The 19,251-nt window shown below is 39.1% G+C and overlaps 1 protein-coding gene across 3 annotated transcripts in view; it reads right to left on the bottom strand.

Annotated features, from left to right (window-relative positions):
- The window catches only part of Prkg1 (protein kinase cGMP-dependent 1), a 1,217,686-nt gene that overhangs the window by 53,518 nt on the left and 1,144,917 nt on the right, over window positions 1-19,251 (bottom strand). For all 3 annotated transcript variants that reach the window (XM_021151357.3, XM_021151356.3, XM_085834099.1), the window contains one exon: window positions 164-260. In XM_021151357.3, coding sequence (XP_021007016.1) covers window positions 164-260 — 97 coding nt within the window. The remainder of the gene's footprint in view (window positions 1-163; window positions 261-19,251) is intronic.

The raw sequence follows: 19,251 nt of genomic DNA, 5'->3' as shown, positions 1-19,251 counted from the left end.
CCACACCATTAAACAGTCTCAGACATGCCTGCATGCAGGTGTCTGCTTCTGATTAGAGCAATGATAGTTAACAATAAGAGGCAAATGAGGGGAGGAAAAGAAGCCAGGAAAAAAATGAGGAGGGAGAAAAGCTTTGCAAAGCATTTAAAGAAAAGTCACCTACCAGCTCTACTCGTCCGAAACCTCCAACTCCAAGGGTGTCAATGATGTTGAAATCAGACAGCTTCAGGTTGGCGAAGAAGGCAGCTTCGGCTTCATATCTGGATTTTTTGATGTGAAAAAATGGAAATTTCTTAGATGCGCAAACACGAGTACCACGTATGAACGTACTGGAATGGCAAGACGGTGGCACGGGCTTGACCCGCGCCAATTCCATTTTGCTTTTAGAATCTGCGTTTTCTCACACACATAATCTTTTGGTCCCAGCTGTTTAGAATAACATAGACTTGCACTTGTTTTTCAAAGGAGAAAAATACAGAGTATCCAGTGCACGCCAGTCAAGTGACCGCTACGGCCCCCGTTATCAACTCAGTCACATCTTGGTGTTTTTTCTACGGGTCTTCTTGCGAGTGTGGATTTTTTGAGTTGCTCTCCTGTGGATTGGTTTTGGATTTTTGGGGTCTGCTTGGTTTTGTCTTTGCTGCTGTTCAGGTTTTAGATAGCAGTTTCTCATTAGTTTCCCTTATCCACAGATTGACAGTGTCTTCTATCAGTATTTATCAGAAGTGGCAGGATCCAGAGACAAGTGGGGGTGTCGCTGGAGTGAAATCACAGCCAGGTTTTAGAAAAAAGAGAAAAAGAAAAAGAACAAAAACAGATCCGAAAAGCTGAGGACAGAGGTGCAAATGTCTGAAATGGAGGATTCCAAGAGCATAGTCACATTCCTAAGAAAGGTCTTTCCTCCGCTCACATCTGTTCACTGCCTCTCTGCTAGCAATCCTGGGGTCTTTAGGTTTGCAAAGCCTCTTATATGAGTAGCAAGAAGCATGGACTAGCATCCAGGTCTAACTGCACAAGTGTCAATCTGACAGGGGCAAGAGGCCAAAATGTGCTTCTGTCCAATGAGAAAAGCGAGTATGAGTTGCTTAAAATATCCCCTGCTATTTTTAGAAAGGGCAGGAAGGCTTAAAGTGGAGATGAGCAGCCAGCCCACTGACTAAAGCCAGGTCAGGAGATCATTCAGCTGTCTCAAAACAGAAGTGTTGAAAATCACTATGTATGACCTTTGACCTTCAGGCCAATAGGATTCAATCTCGGACTGTAGAATGTACTACATGAAGAATACACTTCAGGGAATGGTATGCACACAGCTTGTACAATGATTATCTTTAACACTTTTAGCATTATGTTGTATGGCACTTTTTAGTATAATCCAACACACCTTTAAATATTATCCTGTAAAGCACGTGATAGCTTCTTAGACAAGATTTCAACTCCCTTCGATTTACAATTACCGTTATACCTTTGCAACAGGCCCCTCGTTGACAGACAACTCAGAGTGGATAAAAACAGGCAGAAAAACTCTAGTCTTTATTTACTGGCTTATTGTGTGAATTGGGCTACTTTGAACAAACCTTTATAGACAAAGCTGGTGAATCCAAGAGCATTTGCAGATTTCTCTTATTAACTACCCAATCCAAAGGCCACCAGAGCAGTGCAGGGTCTGAGCAGCTAGAACGGAACATAAGGGGCAGAGGCACATTTCTAACATTCCAAATACCGGCTGCTCTCAGAGCGTTAAACCTCCAGCCCACTTAATGAGGCAGGGGCAGAGTTGACTCAACAGGTGTTTCCAAAGGGCATCTGTTGCGATCAGACTCCACGAGGGTTTATAGGCCCTGGAGCATTTCCTGGTTGTCTAGATAAACACATCCCTATTAGCATTTCTCCAGGGTTATTTTATTTTATTTTATTTTTGTTTTCAAAAACAAAAATCTGTTTTTCTTTAAAATGCAGAGTTTTTTAAAAAAAGATATTTTGAAACCTTCATACCCAATGCTATTCTACCAACCTCATAAAACAAACATGAAAGGAAGCTGAAAGGAAAAACCTAAAGAAACAACGGCTGGTTCTGACTCCTCAGCCAGCTGCTGGATTTTTAGGATAACACATCAACTGCTGGTTCATTAATTAGCGCAGTTGTTGCTTCCCTTTGGGTTTTTGCTTTGTCTTTGCTCTGTTTTCTGAGACAAAGCCTTTTTTACATAAGCCAGGCTGGCTTTAACCTTGTGATCCTTCTTCGTTAGCTTCTCCAGAACTGGGATTATACATGGGTACTACCAGATTAGGATAACTGATGCTCTTATTAATTCGAAACAACATCATTTGAAATAAAACACGACTAAAATGCCACGTCAGAACTAATAATCCTCCCATATTCAGAAAAGGGACATTTTTGAACAGTAATGTGTTCGCTGGATCTACATATCTCAGGGGCACAAAGAGCACACTCAGACTATTAGAGTACTGCCTTATACCTGTTTAATTTATGGTATTATCCATAAACTCTTGAATACATCCCTGACATTCAGTTTGGCCTTGTAAATTCAGGCTGTAAGTGCATCCAAATAAGTAGATTGATTCCCAGCTTTGGCAGCACATCAAAGGTGCCTGAGCCTTGCTACACCCAAGTGAATCAGTTACTTGTAGGATTGGTACCCAAAGTCCCCACTGTGAGAAACTCCCAGTAATTCTGCTGCACAGCAGAGCTCAGCTCCACAGATCTAAGTCTTCTGCAAGCTCCAGCACATTCCTTTAGCAACCCAGAGCCTGAGCACAGACTAAATTAGACCAGAGAATGAAGTTGCTTCCCAAGGAGCCAGGGGTGGTAGAACCTGGCAAGAAGGTTTGGGTTCTTGTATTTTTTGGTCCTCCATCATCAGTTGAACAATGGTTCTATAATGGCTATCAGCTTAAAATGTTAACAAGTGAATACCCAGGGATGGTGAGATGGACCAGTTGATAACAGTGCTTGAAAAACAGACCTGACCACCGAGGTTTAATTCCAAGTACCTACAGTGGAAGAAAAGAACCAACTTCTAAAGGTTGTCCTTTGACCCCCACACATTATCTATACTTATCCAGGACATGCACACACAAACACACACACACACACACACTCACACACAGACTCATACACATACACACACATACTCCCTAACACATACACTCACACATACACACACATGCATACTTATATGCATCTATATACATGCCTACACATACACACACAAATACACCCATTTTCTAAGAGATATTTTTCTTTATAGTAATCCATTAGCATATATATGCTTTCATTCACTATAAGCATTGATTGTGATTACCAATATCATCGTGATCACACTTTGCTACTTTTTAAAAATCACTTTGCTAGTATTATTATGCAAATTTAAAAATGTTCTCTGTGTGTTCAATAAACTATCTCTGCTCGATTGAAAAAAGTGTTCTCTGAAGGAATTAGCTTAATATTGATGAGATGTATCTTAAAGGGGCCTGGAGATAACTGTAGTCTTGTTTGTTTGTTTGTTTGTTTTTGTTTTTGTTTTTGTTTTTACAGACATGGTTTCTCTGTATAGCCCTGGCTGTCCTGGAATTCACTTTGTAGACCAGGCTGGCCTCGAACTCAGAACTCCACCTTCCTCTGCCTCCCGAGTGCTGGGATTAAAGGCGTGTGCCACCACGCCCAGCTGGTAACTGTAGTCTTGATCTTCCTTTCTCTTCCCATTTGTGTCAGACAACTCACAGGCAGTTTCTCTTTTCCTACCCAGGAAATCCTGTTTGTTGCCTATTTTTTCAGATTGTTTTCTCATCTATCTTTATTAAAGAGCAGAACCTTCATCATAGGGCCTTTCACAACTCCCACTTTGTATTAACAACTTTAGAACATGACCGAGCTGTGTACAGGGATTTCTAAAGATGCTCAGCTGTGGCTTTCATCTTGTTCTTGTTCTCTATTGTCTATTACAGCAGGGATATAGCCATCCTTTCCCTAGGGGATTTATATAAGAAAATGTGAATCCATCAATGAGCTTCTAATTTCTATTTCTTTAGAGCTGATAAAGTTTGAATGGAAAGAAACTCGGTAAGTAGTTAGTGACCTATTAAATAACCCTTTCATAGAACAAAACCAAAACCAAAATGAGTATCCATCCATGCTTTCAGTTAACCTGCTGTGAGGAGAACTATGTACAAGGAATTAAGTATGGTAGCGCACTGGCTGGTTTTGTGTCAACTTGACACAGGCTGGGGTTATCACAGAGAAAGGAGCTTCAGTTGGGGAAGTGTCTTCATGAGATCCAGCTGTGGGATATTTTCTCAATTAGTGATCAAGGGGCAAAGTTCCCTTGTGGGTGGTACCATCTCTGAGCTGGCAGTCTTGGGTTCTATAAGAGAGCAGGCTGAGCAAGCCAGGGGAAGCAAGCCAGTAAAGAACATTTCTCCATGGCTTCTGCATCAGGTCCTGCTTTCTGACCTGCTTGAGTTCCAGTCCTGACTTCCTTGGTGATGAACAGCAGAATGGAAGTGTAAGCTGAATAAACCCTTTCCTCCCCAACTTGCCTCTTGGTCATGATGTTTGTGTAGGAATAGAAACCCTGACTAAGACAGGTAGTATGTTCGTCAGCTGAAAAATGTTTATGGAAGGGCAGTTGCCAAGTGTATAATAAAAAATGTATTTCAGTAACACGTACAATTCACAATGTCTGGTTGCCTACTTTATAACAGGGCTATAAAATATATTCTCTAACTGCTCTTAAGTTAGTGTCAGCCATTAACTTAAATATTATTATTATTAACTTAGTAATGAGGTGAAAACGATTGGTATGTTTTTCCAGAAAAGTATAAATACTAGTATATATGTTGCAGTTACAATCATCTGAAGCCTATAAACTCATAAACAGATTAATAAAACATAAGTAAGGTTAGACTGTGACTTATACATAGAGCATATGCTTAACAAGTGTGAGACTCTGGTGTCAATTTCCAGCAAACATAGAAAATGAGCAAGGAAACTATAACAGACAAACAAACAAACAAACAAACAAACAAACAAACAAAAGCAGAAACTTGTATATGTGTGTTGGGTGAGGCAGACAAAGGGAATGTATCATTTCTCAGACATTCCTAATGATAAAGTTCTTGTGGGATGATAGTGATAAGAAACAATGGAGCCTTTTAATCCTGATAGGACGATTGTTAAGCTGTGAAATGTTGGACAGTTAAGACAGCTGAAAAATTACAAATTTGTCTTGAATTTTACTCCCTTTTTTCAACTTTGCTTTTAAGCCACAGGAGTGTGCAAGGTGAGAGGGGGCACTGGAAAGGGAGGAGGGGAAGTAAGGATTGGGATGTAAAGTAAATAAATAATTGAAAAACAAAAAGCAAAACCCCAAAAAATCTGAAGGTGCGGAGGTGAGGCTAGGACACATGCAGCCTGGGGCATCTGCACTGCTTTCACCCTTGCATCTGTTTCTCCTCTTTCCACAGCCACTCATCTGTGCTGTCTGAGACTCAGATTGCTTTAGGAACAGGCAATAGTCTTCAGAGTCCTAGTTCTTCCATTATTAACAACCGAGGCAAGGAGTTCTTTATTAGCCACCTCACTTGTATCTCTGGCTCATTATAGCATCTGTGAATCAATTACTTCCTATTTTTGTATTAAGAGAATTGGATGTTGTTATTATTATTATTATTATTATTATTATTATTATTTCATCTGCTTGTTTCCCTGGGTCTCAGCGACTGGATGAGTGATTCATCTAGACCCAGAGTTATATAAAACTTACTATTGTATTCCTACATTGATTATTACAATAACACAAATATTTCTACATCATTTGATAAAGCAGACACTATTACTTACACTCTTAGGCAAAGATGATGTGACGAAACATAGTCAGATGAGTAATTAAGAACTATTTGAATAAAGCAAATGTGGCCCTGTTTGTTTTAGTTCACTTTATCTACCACAAAAATTAACTTCAGAAATCTAGGCCTCCAAGGAAAACTAACGAGGTCTCTGAATGTCCTGATTCATGGGAAAATGACATTCCGTGGCTTTTCCTGGACTTATCTGCTCTTAAGTATACTTGTATTGCTGCCTGAGGTTAGGCTTATCAGTTCTTGGGGGAATCTATAAAAAGCATTTTAGCAAACATAGGTGGACTTGAATCGATGACTGAATTATTTTTCACTGTGTATGTAACAACATGAGATTTAATCAGATGATAATGTCTACTTGGGACTTAATAATGATATAAAAGAACACCAGAATTAACAGGCCAAAGCTCATGGCTTTATGGTCCTGTTTCTGCCCATGACTTTGACCTTCCAAGTCCTTGGTTCTGTAATGTAGGGACCTTAGAGATATTGAACACATACACCTGTAAGTTAATCAACATGAAGTGGTTGCTAGTTCAAGTCAGAGTCCAAGCTCTTAAAGCACCCAGGAAAATGCCTAGAAGTCCTCTGCCTTCACATCGTATGTAATAAGGGTCACTGGACCTACAGATATATTTAGACAGAAATGGATTAAAATAGGGTGAGAGATTTTAGAAATGAGATTTATATGCAGATGACACAGTCTTGGTCTATGATAAATGCAAACCCTAACCCTGACAATGTACTAATGAAGACTTACTTGCATACCAAATACATTATTTAATAGTAGTTTCTGATTTAATAGAACCTGGTGTGTTCAGTAATTTGTGTGACAAATAAATACAAATGTAGTAAAAAATAATACACTCATACATAGAGAAAGCAGCATTAAGTGGGAACAATAATGCTTATTTGCCTACTCAGCACAGATATAATTCAAACTAAGCCCAGGGACTACTGTCTTATGGCACTGCTTAAACTGTTATGGACAAAGCATCGGGAGCTACATACCATACACCCTTGATTCTCAAATGTTCAAATTAAACAAGTATAGTCAGTAAAGGAGAACTTGATAGCTTTTATAAGCAAGACATTGGCCATCTCTTATTTAGTGGCCATACCAAAAATGCTCTTGGCAATCAGGCATGAAAGTACCAGTCTTTAATTCATTGAGAGCAGGGTAAATGGTTTTGTAGATTGTTAGTAAAAAGAAATAGAAGGTGCAAAATTAATTAATCCATTTCATATATATATGAAATGGATTGCACTTTCAGAAGTACAATATATATTTGCATATATATGAAATGGATTGCATATATATATGAAATTCATATATATTCATATATATATGCATATGGATTAATAAATTAATAAATAAATTATTATTTAGTCAATCTAGTCATAAAGTGCATCCCTTGAGAAGAAACAGGCAATGTTCATGCAGAGGAGAACTGCACTTCACCTTCTGCTGTGCAGCCACAGCCATGCAAGCATCTTGCATGCAGGAAGGACATTGTAGCTTTCTTCCAGGAAATGGAAAGTTTTTCTCTGCTAAATTATTCTTGCTAACTTTCTGTACAGATGAGGCAACAACACATATTTTGCTTCCATTTTGTAATTTGCCCTTCCAGGTGTTGAAAATGATTGATGATTCTTTAAATATCGGAAGAATTAGGGCCGGAACATTTCACTGATTCTCCTCACAGGGTATTTATACTTATTTAATAAAGAAAATTTCTTAAAAAGAGGAGGGAAATCACATGCTTTTAGTGATGCTTTTAACGTGTCTCAGAGCACTAAACTATTGTTCACAAATAGTTTTGTATTGCTCTGTTTGTTCAGAATCTGCATTAACAGCACTGATGTCCATCTCATCCAACATCTACATTTCTAAAATGAAACTAATTCTGGGGATATCAAATGAAGATGTCAGGGTAAGACAGACCCAGGGATGAGAGACTGACCCATGGTTCAGTTATTTTCTGAACCTATCTGATTGCACACCTGCAGGTGTTTTTTTTTTTTTTTTTTTTTTTTTTTTTTTTTTTTTTTTTTGAGACAGGGTTTCTCTATATAGCCCTTGGCTGTCCTGGAACTCACTTTGTAGACCAGGCTGGCCTTGAACTCAGAAATCCGCCTGCCTCTGCCTCCCGAGTGCTGGGATTAAAGGCGTGTGCCACCAAGCCCGGCTCACACCTGCAGGTTTTATAACATCCTGATAACTTAAAGACAAGGAGGAGCACAGAGGTTACAAAATACACTTGAACACATTTTTCTGCATTAATAAATAATAATAATAATAATAATATGCCTACCTATATCCATGTACTTGAGTTTTAACCTATAATGATACTGGGCATGTGGCTACTCTAGCCACGAAACAAGTGCTCAAAGATGAAAGTATTGGTGCTTTGAAGATAATTTAAAAAAAAAATAACAACAGAGAAATAATTGTAAAAGAAATTGGTGAGGATATGCTATTATGTACTGAAAATTTGAAATATGTGTTCAACATGTAATTGTAACTAAAAGTTTTCAAAGAGTTATAGAGTTTGAGATGACTTTTTGTTTCTCTTAACTGATGCTCTGAGTAAATATGCACTACCACAAAAAGAGAATGACGAGAGCTACGCCCTGGTGCTTTTTCATGCACCTTTACCCAGATTATAGAAATGAAAGGACAGTGGAGAGGGCAGAGCAGCTCAAGACTCTGAAATGGTGGTTGTTTCTTGTTTTCTATGGAAATTAACATTTACTCCAACCAGCTGCTTGTTTAAACACACCCTCCTTCGTCTTAGAGTTTTAGAATAAATTTGTTTTCACTTTCGTTTAAACTTTGAGTTTTAAGGAATACTGTTACATTACTTCTTTGATCACTTCATAAACCTCACGGACACACATACACGTGCACACGGGCACGCACACGTGTACACAGACATCACACACATGCATATGCACACACACAGAGCTTACTGTAAATTGCCAAACCTTTCTCAATTCTAAATAATTAGTAAATGGCATAGAATGAAAGGAGTTGGAAAGAGCCATTCAGATCTGCCACACCTCTCTATGGCATTTAACAAATAGAGGATCATTTTTTTCATATTTGGATTCCTTATCGTCGTATATTTTACAGAGGAAAAGGCTTACCTTTTGACTGTACCCTGTTTCTATTCGTATTCACCTTCCTCAAACAAGTTCACAGTCTCAAGTCTTCATTGCCTAGGTGGGTTGGTGTGTTTTACAATGCCCTTGACAACACATGCTGCATCAGCAGTGGGCACACTGCCCTCGCTTGCCACAGGCCTTTCCCAGGTTTCGTAAAGCATTTATTAGAAGCCCCCGTCACATTCTAGAAGGATCTGTTCAGATCTTCAATTTAAGTTGCCCTCTTATTCCTGCTGAATCAAGAGAACTACAGACTCAGGCTGGAGATAACCTCCTTCTGCCCACTGAAACAGGGGGATTGTTGAATGGAAGGTACCTGCCTTGTCTGAGAGACCTGCACAATACAATGACTCCTGTGAGCAAGTATCCAGCAATGCAAGCAAGAAGGGAGTCAGGGACTGGTGTTGGGGGCTGTGGGGAGGGAAGTCATCTCTTTCTGAGATGAATCTAAATACACAGTAATTTTGCCTTCTGCTTTCCTAAACTTTTTCCAAGCCTATGCCTGGTACTTGGAAACACTCAGCTCTCTTTTGCAGCACAAAGAATTTTGAAGACCTTTTTGGTTTATTTGTTTGTTTGTTTGTTTTTTGCTTTTTGGTAACATGAATATTTGCAGATTTAAGCAATAAACAACAGAAAGAATTATTTCAATTGTAGGTCTCACACCATTGTTAGAGTGGAAGCAAGCTTCTATGTGCACATCTAGAAATGTATATAGCAAACTAGCAAGCAAACTGTCATCATGATTTGTCTCTCTTGAACACAGTGATGTAGAGATTTTTTTTTCCAGAGACAAGCCACTTGTAGATGAATGAATGAATGGGAATTTTTACCTGAGGTAATAGTGTAACAAGAATCTGCAAATAAGCAAAGGCACTTCAAGCATAAGTTTAGGCTTACAAATATTATGGAAAGTAGGCTGAATGGAATGCCATCTTAATCTAAGATCTTTGAAACAAGCTTAAATGTGCTTTTAATAGTAAGACCTATTATCCAATTGCAGAAAAGTATGGGTTGCTCCAAAAATTTTTATTTTATTTTGATTTTTAAAATTTATCTCTTCTCACAATCACATGGATTTCACTCAGTCATTAAATGCAAAATAGAAAATCTAGTCCACAGACACATTGGTTCTATTCTGGAATACATTCTCCTTAGCCTAGAATTGCCTATAGATTTATATTCTCCTTCCAACCAATTATATAATCACTTACTGAGCACAAGAGAGAGCTCAGAGGTCGACATCCGGTGGTGGTCACCTCTATTTCAGAATCTTTTATGGTATCAACAAAACTTTTGTGGTAAGTATTGCTAGTTGATCAGACATCTACTATTGTCTTTTGATAGTCAGGAAAGCCATTTGATTTCCTAACTGCTGAATTTTCTTTGAGCTATCAAGGCAGCCACATTTGTTAGGGCCTGTACCTTTCATATGTTCATGTAAGCCAAGAATAGCTAAGGAAATAGCAATATGGTTGAAGCATATTCTTGGAAGCCAGTTGGCTTTGGGCAAACCTCAGCTCCACTGCTCACTTAACATAGGCAGGAACAAGAAACTTAATTCTACTTCCATTTGTCAGGAAAAAAAAAAATCAGCTTCCTCGGGTTATAGTAAATGTTAAATGAGATTAAATTATAGAGAGGGAAAATAAAGATGATCACTACTAATAATCTCTGAAAGATGATCATTACCTAAGATGCATTTAAATTATGTGTTAGATACTCATTTTAGTCACGTTTAGTTATTAGCAACTGCCTAAAGTTTCTAGTCATGCACTATGGGCTGATCTAAAACTACCCTAGTATACCTGGATATGATCTGCAGAACATTTGGTTGGCAAATAGAATAGTTGTTAGTACATAGAAATAAATTAAGGACATGTGGGGTTTGAACTAACAATAATGTGCCTTGATTCCTTCCCTCGAACTCAGAATACATTAATTATGGATGGTGTTGTCTCCAGGATAGTCGATGGCACTTAGACTGCTGCAGTATATTGCAACTTATACTGTGCTTTCTACCACTTAATTTCTGAACTATATGTGATTCGTTGCTGTCAAAGAATCAAACAGTTCTGTTATCTGTAATGAACGAAGGCTGGGGTGCCTGCAGTCAATTCTCGACCTTCTATTAGAAGATTTAAATTTGACATATTCTTCATTTTTGCCTTCAGAAAATATGGAATTTGTGAGGCTTCAAATGGACAAAAGAAAGACACAATGTCCTGATGTTACTTCCCTGAGCTTGGGTGTGTGTGAGGGAGAGAGAGAGAGAGAGACGATACATCACCGTGCTCTTAGCCACAGCCAGAAAACAGAGTCAGGTAACAATTTTCGTAATCCAGAGCCTGGAAGTGACTGAAACAGATTCTCAGGAGGCATTCACTCTTCTGTAAATGGCCTCACGGAGGACGAATCATTGCCCAAATTAGAGTTGCTGAGAAACTACTCAGTGTCCCATTCCTGTAAAGAGCCCTCTCTCCTTTTCCTGGAGCTTATTCAGTATGAGAAACGTCCCCAGAGCATCCCAAAGACCCATGATCATTAGGAAACAGCGCAAGCCTTGCCAAGGCCCATAGGCACAAAGGACAGCATCAGTTCCTTCACAGCATGCCAGTGAAAACCCTGGCTGCCTCCTGTTGACCAGATATTTGTCAGTGGTTTTTTTTTTTTTTTTTATACCGGGAAGGCTCAATGTCAGATCAACTTCATTGCAGTATTTGGCAAATAATAATACTCTTGATTATAAAGTCCTTATAAGGTTTATGTGATATCTTCACCCCACTGCATAGTATTTGTTAAAGATCATTCTCAGAGGTGGTACAATTTGAAAGACAAAACAAATTTAAAACACACACACACACACACACACACACATACACGCACAGAGAGAGAGAGAGAGAGAGAGAGAGAGAGAGAGAGAGAGAGAGAGAGAGAGATTCCTTCTTCATATATTACTAACAAATAACAATAGAAGAAAACAGGAGACAAAAAGACACATTTTTTTGTCAAAGCATATTTGCAACATTCCATTGCATCACATGAGTTTATTTTCACTGCTATGAATATACAACACAGTTAACTTCACATGGGGATGTTCCCTGTCACAGGGAAAGGAGTCATCAGTAAGCTAATGCTTTAGAGATGAAACTGATGCCACAATGCTTTGGGACCCACTCACTGCAGATGCTGTCTTACTGTCCCTTCTAGCAACTATCGTCCCCCGCCCACTTCCACCCAGCAGCACTGACTGGAAGAGCCTGGTCTGTATTGTTACATACTCTACTTGGATCAAGAGTCCTCCGTGCACACATAAAGAAATAACATAGGACATAGCCAGGAGCATGCTTTGTACTTTACACAAGAATCCCGTTGTCATCAGTCCAAGTTTGGGCGTTTCACTGCAGCTGAACAGCTGCACATGTGCCCACCACTGCCAAACCTTTCCAAACTAGGTCCCTTTGTAGCGAATAAAACCGATAGAAGAGACACAAGCTGACAGACAATAACGAAGACCGGCCTACAGCAGAAGGCTCTCATCCTCGGGCTTCATGCTATTGTTAAAAGACAAAACAAAACATTTGCCTGGCTGGGACAAATGGAAACATCTTGGGCTTCTGAGTCAAGATTTTTCCAAAGAACTTAAGCAACGGATCGATCCCCTTTCCCTTTGCTTCAGGTCCCCCTCCTTCCAGACCAGATTCCTTCCGTTCAGCAATGCACTGGCTCAACTCCCTGCTTTAGCTGCTGCCTCCTCACCCCACGGTTTTACTTTCCATTGAAAATCCAAATCAGGATCAAACAAAAGTCCCTTTGGCACTTCAAAGAGTCCACGAGAACGAGGCTGCTGCAATGATGATGAGGATTAGGGTACTGATGTAACTGAGAGCTATGGCTACGCAGACTGCGCTAACCAAGAATGGGATAATCTAGGAAAACGTCCTTGGGTTACTACCTCCATTAACCCACCCACACGTGAGTTCCAAATTTACTTGCCTTTAAAGAATTCCAAATCAAGAGAAATTGCATACCACCTGCTTTAGATTTTCTAACAGAAAGTGAACATTGAGTTTTGCAGCTAAAACAGACATTAAAGCTATGGCATCGCTAACTTCCTCTGGAAGGGGAGGGAGATCTGAAAGCAGAAACATAAAGTTAAGAAGGAACACGGAAGTTATCACTGTTTCATTGTTTACAAACAATCTGTTACTATGGCCCAGAGCATTACAGCGTGCATTGTGACTTCAGCCTGAAGCCTGTGGTCTGCCTACCACTGCCTCCCTATGGTCTTCATGCTACATACAGAAACCATTTCTGTTGTTGATGGTTTTAGACATTACTAAATGGACTGGATTTTTTTTTTCCCGTTTAATTCGCACTTCATTCCTTAATGGAATATTTTTTACTCTCCATAATAAAACACCACATTATGGATGTATCACATCATTAAATATCAGTAGATAAGTAACATTTCCTTATTAGTTTTCCAGTGAGATGAAATTAAAAGCTTACAAACAATGTGACAGGGTTATTCATGTTATTTTCATGTTCTATCACCTTTCTATTATGATAATTCACCAATTAAAATAAATCAGACATCTCAATTTTTTTGTTTCTCTAAGGACCAGGTGTCAATATTTTTCAACTAGGTCTTTATTTCAGTAAGGAAATGTAGTATCAACAGGATATGATATTTATTGCAATTTAAAAAAAATCCCAATTCAGTTTAATATTCTATGGAGTTTATTAAGTTATCATTTTTGTACATTTGCAAGGGCAGTTAAAGTAGACTTTATAATCAACAGTGTCAGACTACCTTAGTGGCCTGATTAATAAGAGTTTTCAGTATTTTTACACAGACTATGGGCTGTACCATATGAGGTATACAGCTGGCTATTTGTTCTAAAAGAATGTAATGGTTTGTCTCTACTCTGGAGTATCTGTAAACTGAACATGAAGTTCAGGAGTATCCCATGATTAGGAACTCAGCTATGAAAACCTGTGTGGACCAGGTTTAACCCATGAGAGTCTGTTCATTTTTTAAAGCTCATTTATTTAGAATAGAAGTAATAGATCAATTAACTTGAAACAACAAAGGGTGTTTTCAAGGTCACTATTACCTTGGCCCTACATGTTTTATGATGGAAATCAGTTGTCTAAGCATGACAGCGATGATCCTATCCCTAGTTTGATAATGCCATAATTTTCCTGTGGGGGATAGACTTCATGAAAAGTGTATCAACTTGACGTAATTTACCAATAAAGCTCTCTAGGGAAGGATGCATTATCTGAATCTGTTGTGCTGAGAGGCATCTGACAGGTGAAGGGCAAGGAACCTGAACCAGCTACGGTAAAGGTAAAGGCGATTACAGATTTTATAAACCATTTTGGACAGCAAGTAATCTGAACAGCAAGGTCAAGGTAGGCTCCAAGTGATGCATTTTCAGCACAATCAGGGAGTTCTGCAAATTACTACTAAAACAGGACTATTCCAGGGACTCTTATAGATACTAATGGGGGACCCAGATGTGTACAAAATAGAGAAAAGGAAAACCCAACCCTCGAATGGCTTCCATGCTCATGGAGGAGAAAAAGAAAGAAAAATGTGGGCGTTAACTGTGGTAAATGTTGTGGATACCAGTTAAGAGTTTGGGACCTGGCACAGGAGGGCTGCAGTTTTAACTCAGAGGCCAGGGGACTCACTGAGAGAGCAAGCCCGGTGGAATCTGGGTAGAAGAAATGAAAGGTGCAGCTGCTCCAAGGCAGGCAACTCTCCCATGTGTGTTATGCTTAGCTAGGTTACCATAGAGGCTAGCATGGATGGGAGAAGGCAATGAGCTTGGGGAGAAGGTGGTGGGAGGGGTGCAGATTGTCCAGTGCTTTCTAGAACATTGGAGACTTGGCTTACTCTCAAAAGGAGGCCCTTAGAGAAGGAAGCAGGGTCTGTTCTTACATTCTAATGTACATTTGAAATTGCCTCTAGGAGGGTTGACATCAGGCCCAGGAAGAAGGAAGATAGGATGAGGGGGACAAGCACTAGAGCAACTCACGTAAGAGAAGATGCAGCTTAAATGTGGTTGGTTTCACATATACTTTGACAATAGCATTAGCATGGTTTTCTGTTGTGAGAAGCCCAGAAAAGGAGAAGGGACTTGACACTCAAGACAGAAATGATAGAGTTGGAAACGCTATGAACCAACCTTAGGTTTGGATCAAGATCGGAAGTTCAGCTTTGATATTTTAGATTTGTAATATATATGTAAACTTTTCAAGTGGCTACTAGAAGTCTGATCTTGGAAAAAACTAGAATCTAGCCTGGAAATACAAACCTGGAAGTTATCAGCACTCAGAGAGTTATCAGGCTCAGAAAGTTAGAAGACAACCCGATATTGCCAGAGATGATGAAGAAAGGACATGGAGCCAAAGATTGAGTCCTCGAGCATGGCACCATTGAAAGAGAGGTAGGAACATGCAGTCAGAGAAGAAAGTGGCGAGAGAAGCTAAGTTCCAGACATGGAGATTTCCAGAGAAGGGTCTGGGCATCCGAATGAAAAGTGACAGACAGATCAAACTGGAAAAGGCACAATTGTCAACAAATGAACTCAATCACTAGTGACCTTGGTGTGGCAACATGGATCTAAGCTGGAGGAGAGAATTAGAAATTCCCTATTTATATGTATTGCCAAGGGTTTTCTAAGGTAAGACCAACAAGGTGTTCAGTGAAGCATAGACTTGCATATATGGGCTCATGGGTTTTTCTCCGGATGTCAGTTTGCTGGACAGTTGCTTACTTTGATGAAATCAGTTCACTCTGTGGAATAATGAACCATTCACAGACTTCCTCCACAGAGTGGAAGCTTGTGACACATTCTCATCCATCCAGCTCACCGCTAACACAGACTTATTTTCCGATACTGCACACAGATCTAGATTGAACAGCAGGGAACGTAAGACTGTAATGAGTCTGTTCGTTCTAGAAGTGCTGAAGAGAGAAACGTCACAGACTAAATAAATCTTTTAGAAGAAAAGGTAGATGACCTGTGCATACAATGAAGTGAGGTAATAGAGCAAGACTAGAGCAATGTCGATGTCAAGTTTCAAAAGAGTGACCTGTTAGGAGGAGGGATTTTAGGGCAGGGAAAAGTCGATGATCTGAAAAGGAGGTATCAGCAGGACTAACTGAAGTGCCAAAATGAAGCTCTATATCTTCCTATCAACATTGTGGGAGAGTCCTTTTCTTTAGTGGCTGGATAATTTGTAGGCCCATTACACTAAATTCTTTATGCTTCCTGTCACTTAATTCTATAGGAAACAGCCTGTTCTATCTTCAACTAGCTGATCTTCACCCTGGTTTCTTGTATGTAGCCTTTGATTTACATATCTAGAAAAATCTCCCATTCCAGTGCTCATTTAATCTCCCTCCCTCTCCCCACCTCTCTCTCTCTCTCTCTCTCTCTCTCTCTCTCTCTCTTGTATCAACAGTATTTAAGAGAGAAAAATATTCTGAAAAAAAAGCACTATGAATCTAGGAATTCATGTTATGCTATAACAGATTTGGAGTTTATGAATTACTAAAGATCAGTTTCCATTCTCTTGTATTACTTAGCAAATTAAATCTCTCTTCCCAGGAGGCACACATACGGTACCAGCACAGGCCACAGGCAGAAACAGGCTTATTTGTCACATGATAAACAATGTCCTGCTCCCATGGGTGAACTCCTAACAGCAGTCACCTCTGCTGGTGTCAAGGGGGCGTTGGGGTTAAGCTATCCAGAGATATTTCTAATTGAACATCAAAGGCTATTTACTGAAAGGCAGGGAATCCTTACCCATCCATACCACACCCATAATTCTGGGCACAGGGGAACAGCTGTTGCCTGAGAACTGTCATCTCTAATCTTGCCAGACCCCAACATGCAGCACAATTAGAGCAACAGTTATCCAACCATGTAAGCCCCTTTCATGAACACCTGCCAGGTTCTTGTTTTAGGTTAGAAGTTCTTTTCAATGATCAAAGCACTTAATAGTATTGTTGAAATACGTTTTTGTGATTTGTATTCAAATTTTAATTTTGTTCCTAGCCTGCTGCTTTCTAAGGAGAATTTACAAAGAAAGAAAGTATACCTTAATTTGCATTTATTATGATATTTAGAAATGTAAGTCATAACAGGAAGTCAATCATGACTTTTAAAAGGTTTTGTCTACTTCAGAGTATCATCAGCCTGTTTCCTATATGAAAATTGAGTAAAAGTATTCTCCATTATTTATTTACTGATTTAATTTTTTGTTAGCAACTATTTATGTGAATACTCTGATTATTTTAAAAATAATAGAATTTAGCAGCTTTATCTCATATCTAAACATTTTTTTAAAAAGTGATTTTCATTAAGTTTACTATTTTAGGCTTTATATCTAGAAAATTCATTCAATGAAATATGGCGATATGTGAATAATCTTAAACGAAATATTAAATAGTAGAAAAATTTAAAAAGTATTGACTTAGTTTATAAAATAAACTTTATGGAGTTTAATTATTTAACATTATTTCTATGTCAGACTTTAATAGAGGTTTTATGTTATTGGTATAACACTAAAAATCTTCCTCAAATGTCTTTCTTTAAAACAATAACATTTATTATCTTCTAGATTCTGTGAATCACAAGTTTGAGGAAAGCTTAGCTGGGCCATGAGTCTTGGGAGGCCTTGCAGATGTTATCTGGGACTACAGCATCTGTAAGTGTCGTTTCCCAGGAAGGTTTATACCACACAGGTACTAGATAGTGTTAGATGACAGTTTCTTTCCATATGAGCTTCTTTGTGTCTTTATGATATGGCGATATGTGTCCTTCTGAAACAAGAAGTCTCATAGAATAAACCGGAGAGCATAATGCCTTTATGACCCAACCACAGAAGCAACACACCAATGACATCCATAGTATTCTCCCTTAACCACATGGACCACAGCAGTTTATGTGATGGGAGACTACATAAAGCATACATATGGGAAGCCCCATATGCCTGGGCCACTATCTGCTACAGTCCTGCCTCTGACACTTGTGGTTCACATTGTTTTTACATATTGAGTACTCTCATCTCTTTCTGAAGCCTCTGAAATTCTCATTCTGTATATGCTCACTCTAAAGCCCTTGTCATAGAAACCAATTCCAGCTGCATAGGAAGTGTCTCAAATGTGATTTCTTAACTACAGCTCTGAGACTATCATGACATGCAAATCAGGCTGACCTTAAGGCATGATACTTTTGCCTCTATTCTCATGCGGACGGAGACTGCTGGCCTGAGCCACCATGACTGCAGCACAGTTCTTTGAGGAATATTCTTCACAATCCAAAACTACAAGAGTCAGGATCATTTACCTCCCACTCTCCACACTACATGTACGCGCTCTAGGTCACAAAAGTTCTGATGTCAGGGTTGGTTGTCCCTGAATCGGGGCTTACGGGGTTAGAAATAATCAAGGCTTCTTGCTCTGTCTTCAGCTTTGCAACCTTTTCTTCTTTAAGTCATTCTTCCTTTGACACAAACAAGTGCTTAGTGTTTGGAGTGATTTCCTCCCGCTGCTTTCTGCTTGGAGACTTTCTGGACCCTAGTAGTGACCTCTTTCCACTTAGGGCCACCTTTCTCCTTCTTTGTCCACACTACTGATGTTTGATCAATTAAATCCTCTTAAAAACTAAAGTTTATGCTAAATCCTGTGGACTTCCAGGAGACAAAAGACATACCCACAGCTGCTTCTGACATAAGCTCTCTTTACCTTTGTGCCTGTGTGCATGCCGACGTGAATTGAGGCTTCTAATTTGTATGTGAAGCCTCTGTCTGCCCGAATCATTCTCTAAGGCATTGTTCTTAAATCGTAATTGATCTTAAATTATGATGACACAACAAAAGATCTTATCAGAATACTTTTAGCCTTATATTTATATTGTCTTTCCCTGAGCATTCCTTAGATGTGACTCTTGCCTGGAAGCCACCTAATTTTAGCATCATTTTCCATTTGGAAAAGATGAAAATTACTAAAATAACTACTGGATCATTTGTGCTTGACAGTTTTTATTTATCTTATGTTTCTCATACCACATTTCCCATTAGCAAGGAGACCAAAAAAAATTCCAAGATTAGCTTTCTACACATTACTTGGAAAATGGCTTCTAGCTGAATTTCTCTCTTGGGCAACCTGACTAATTTTTA

The sequence above is a fragment of the Mus caroli genome, unplaced genomic scaffold (genome assembly GCF_978045245.1).
Source record: "Mus caroli unplaced genomic scaffold, Mus_caroli_1 scaffold_20, whole genome shotgun sequence".
Taxonomy (NCBI): domain Eukaryota; kingdom Metazoa; phylum Chordata; class Mammalia; order Rodentia; family Muridae; genus Mus; species Mus caroli.
The sequence above is the reverse complement of the archived record's forward strand: the minus strand, read 5'-3'. Positions and strand labels throughout refer to the sequence as shown.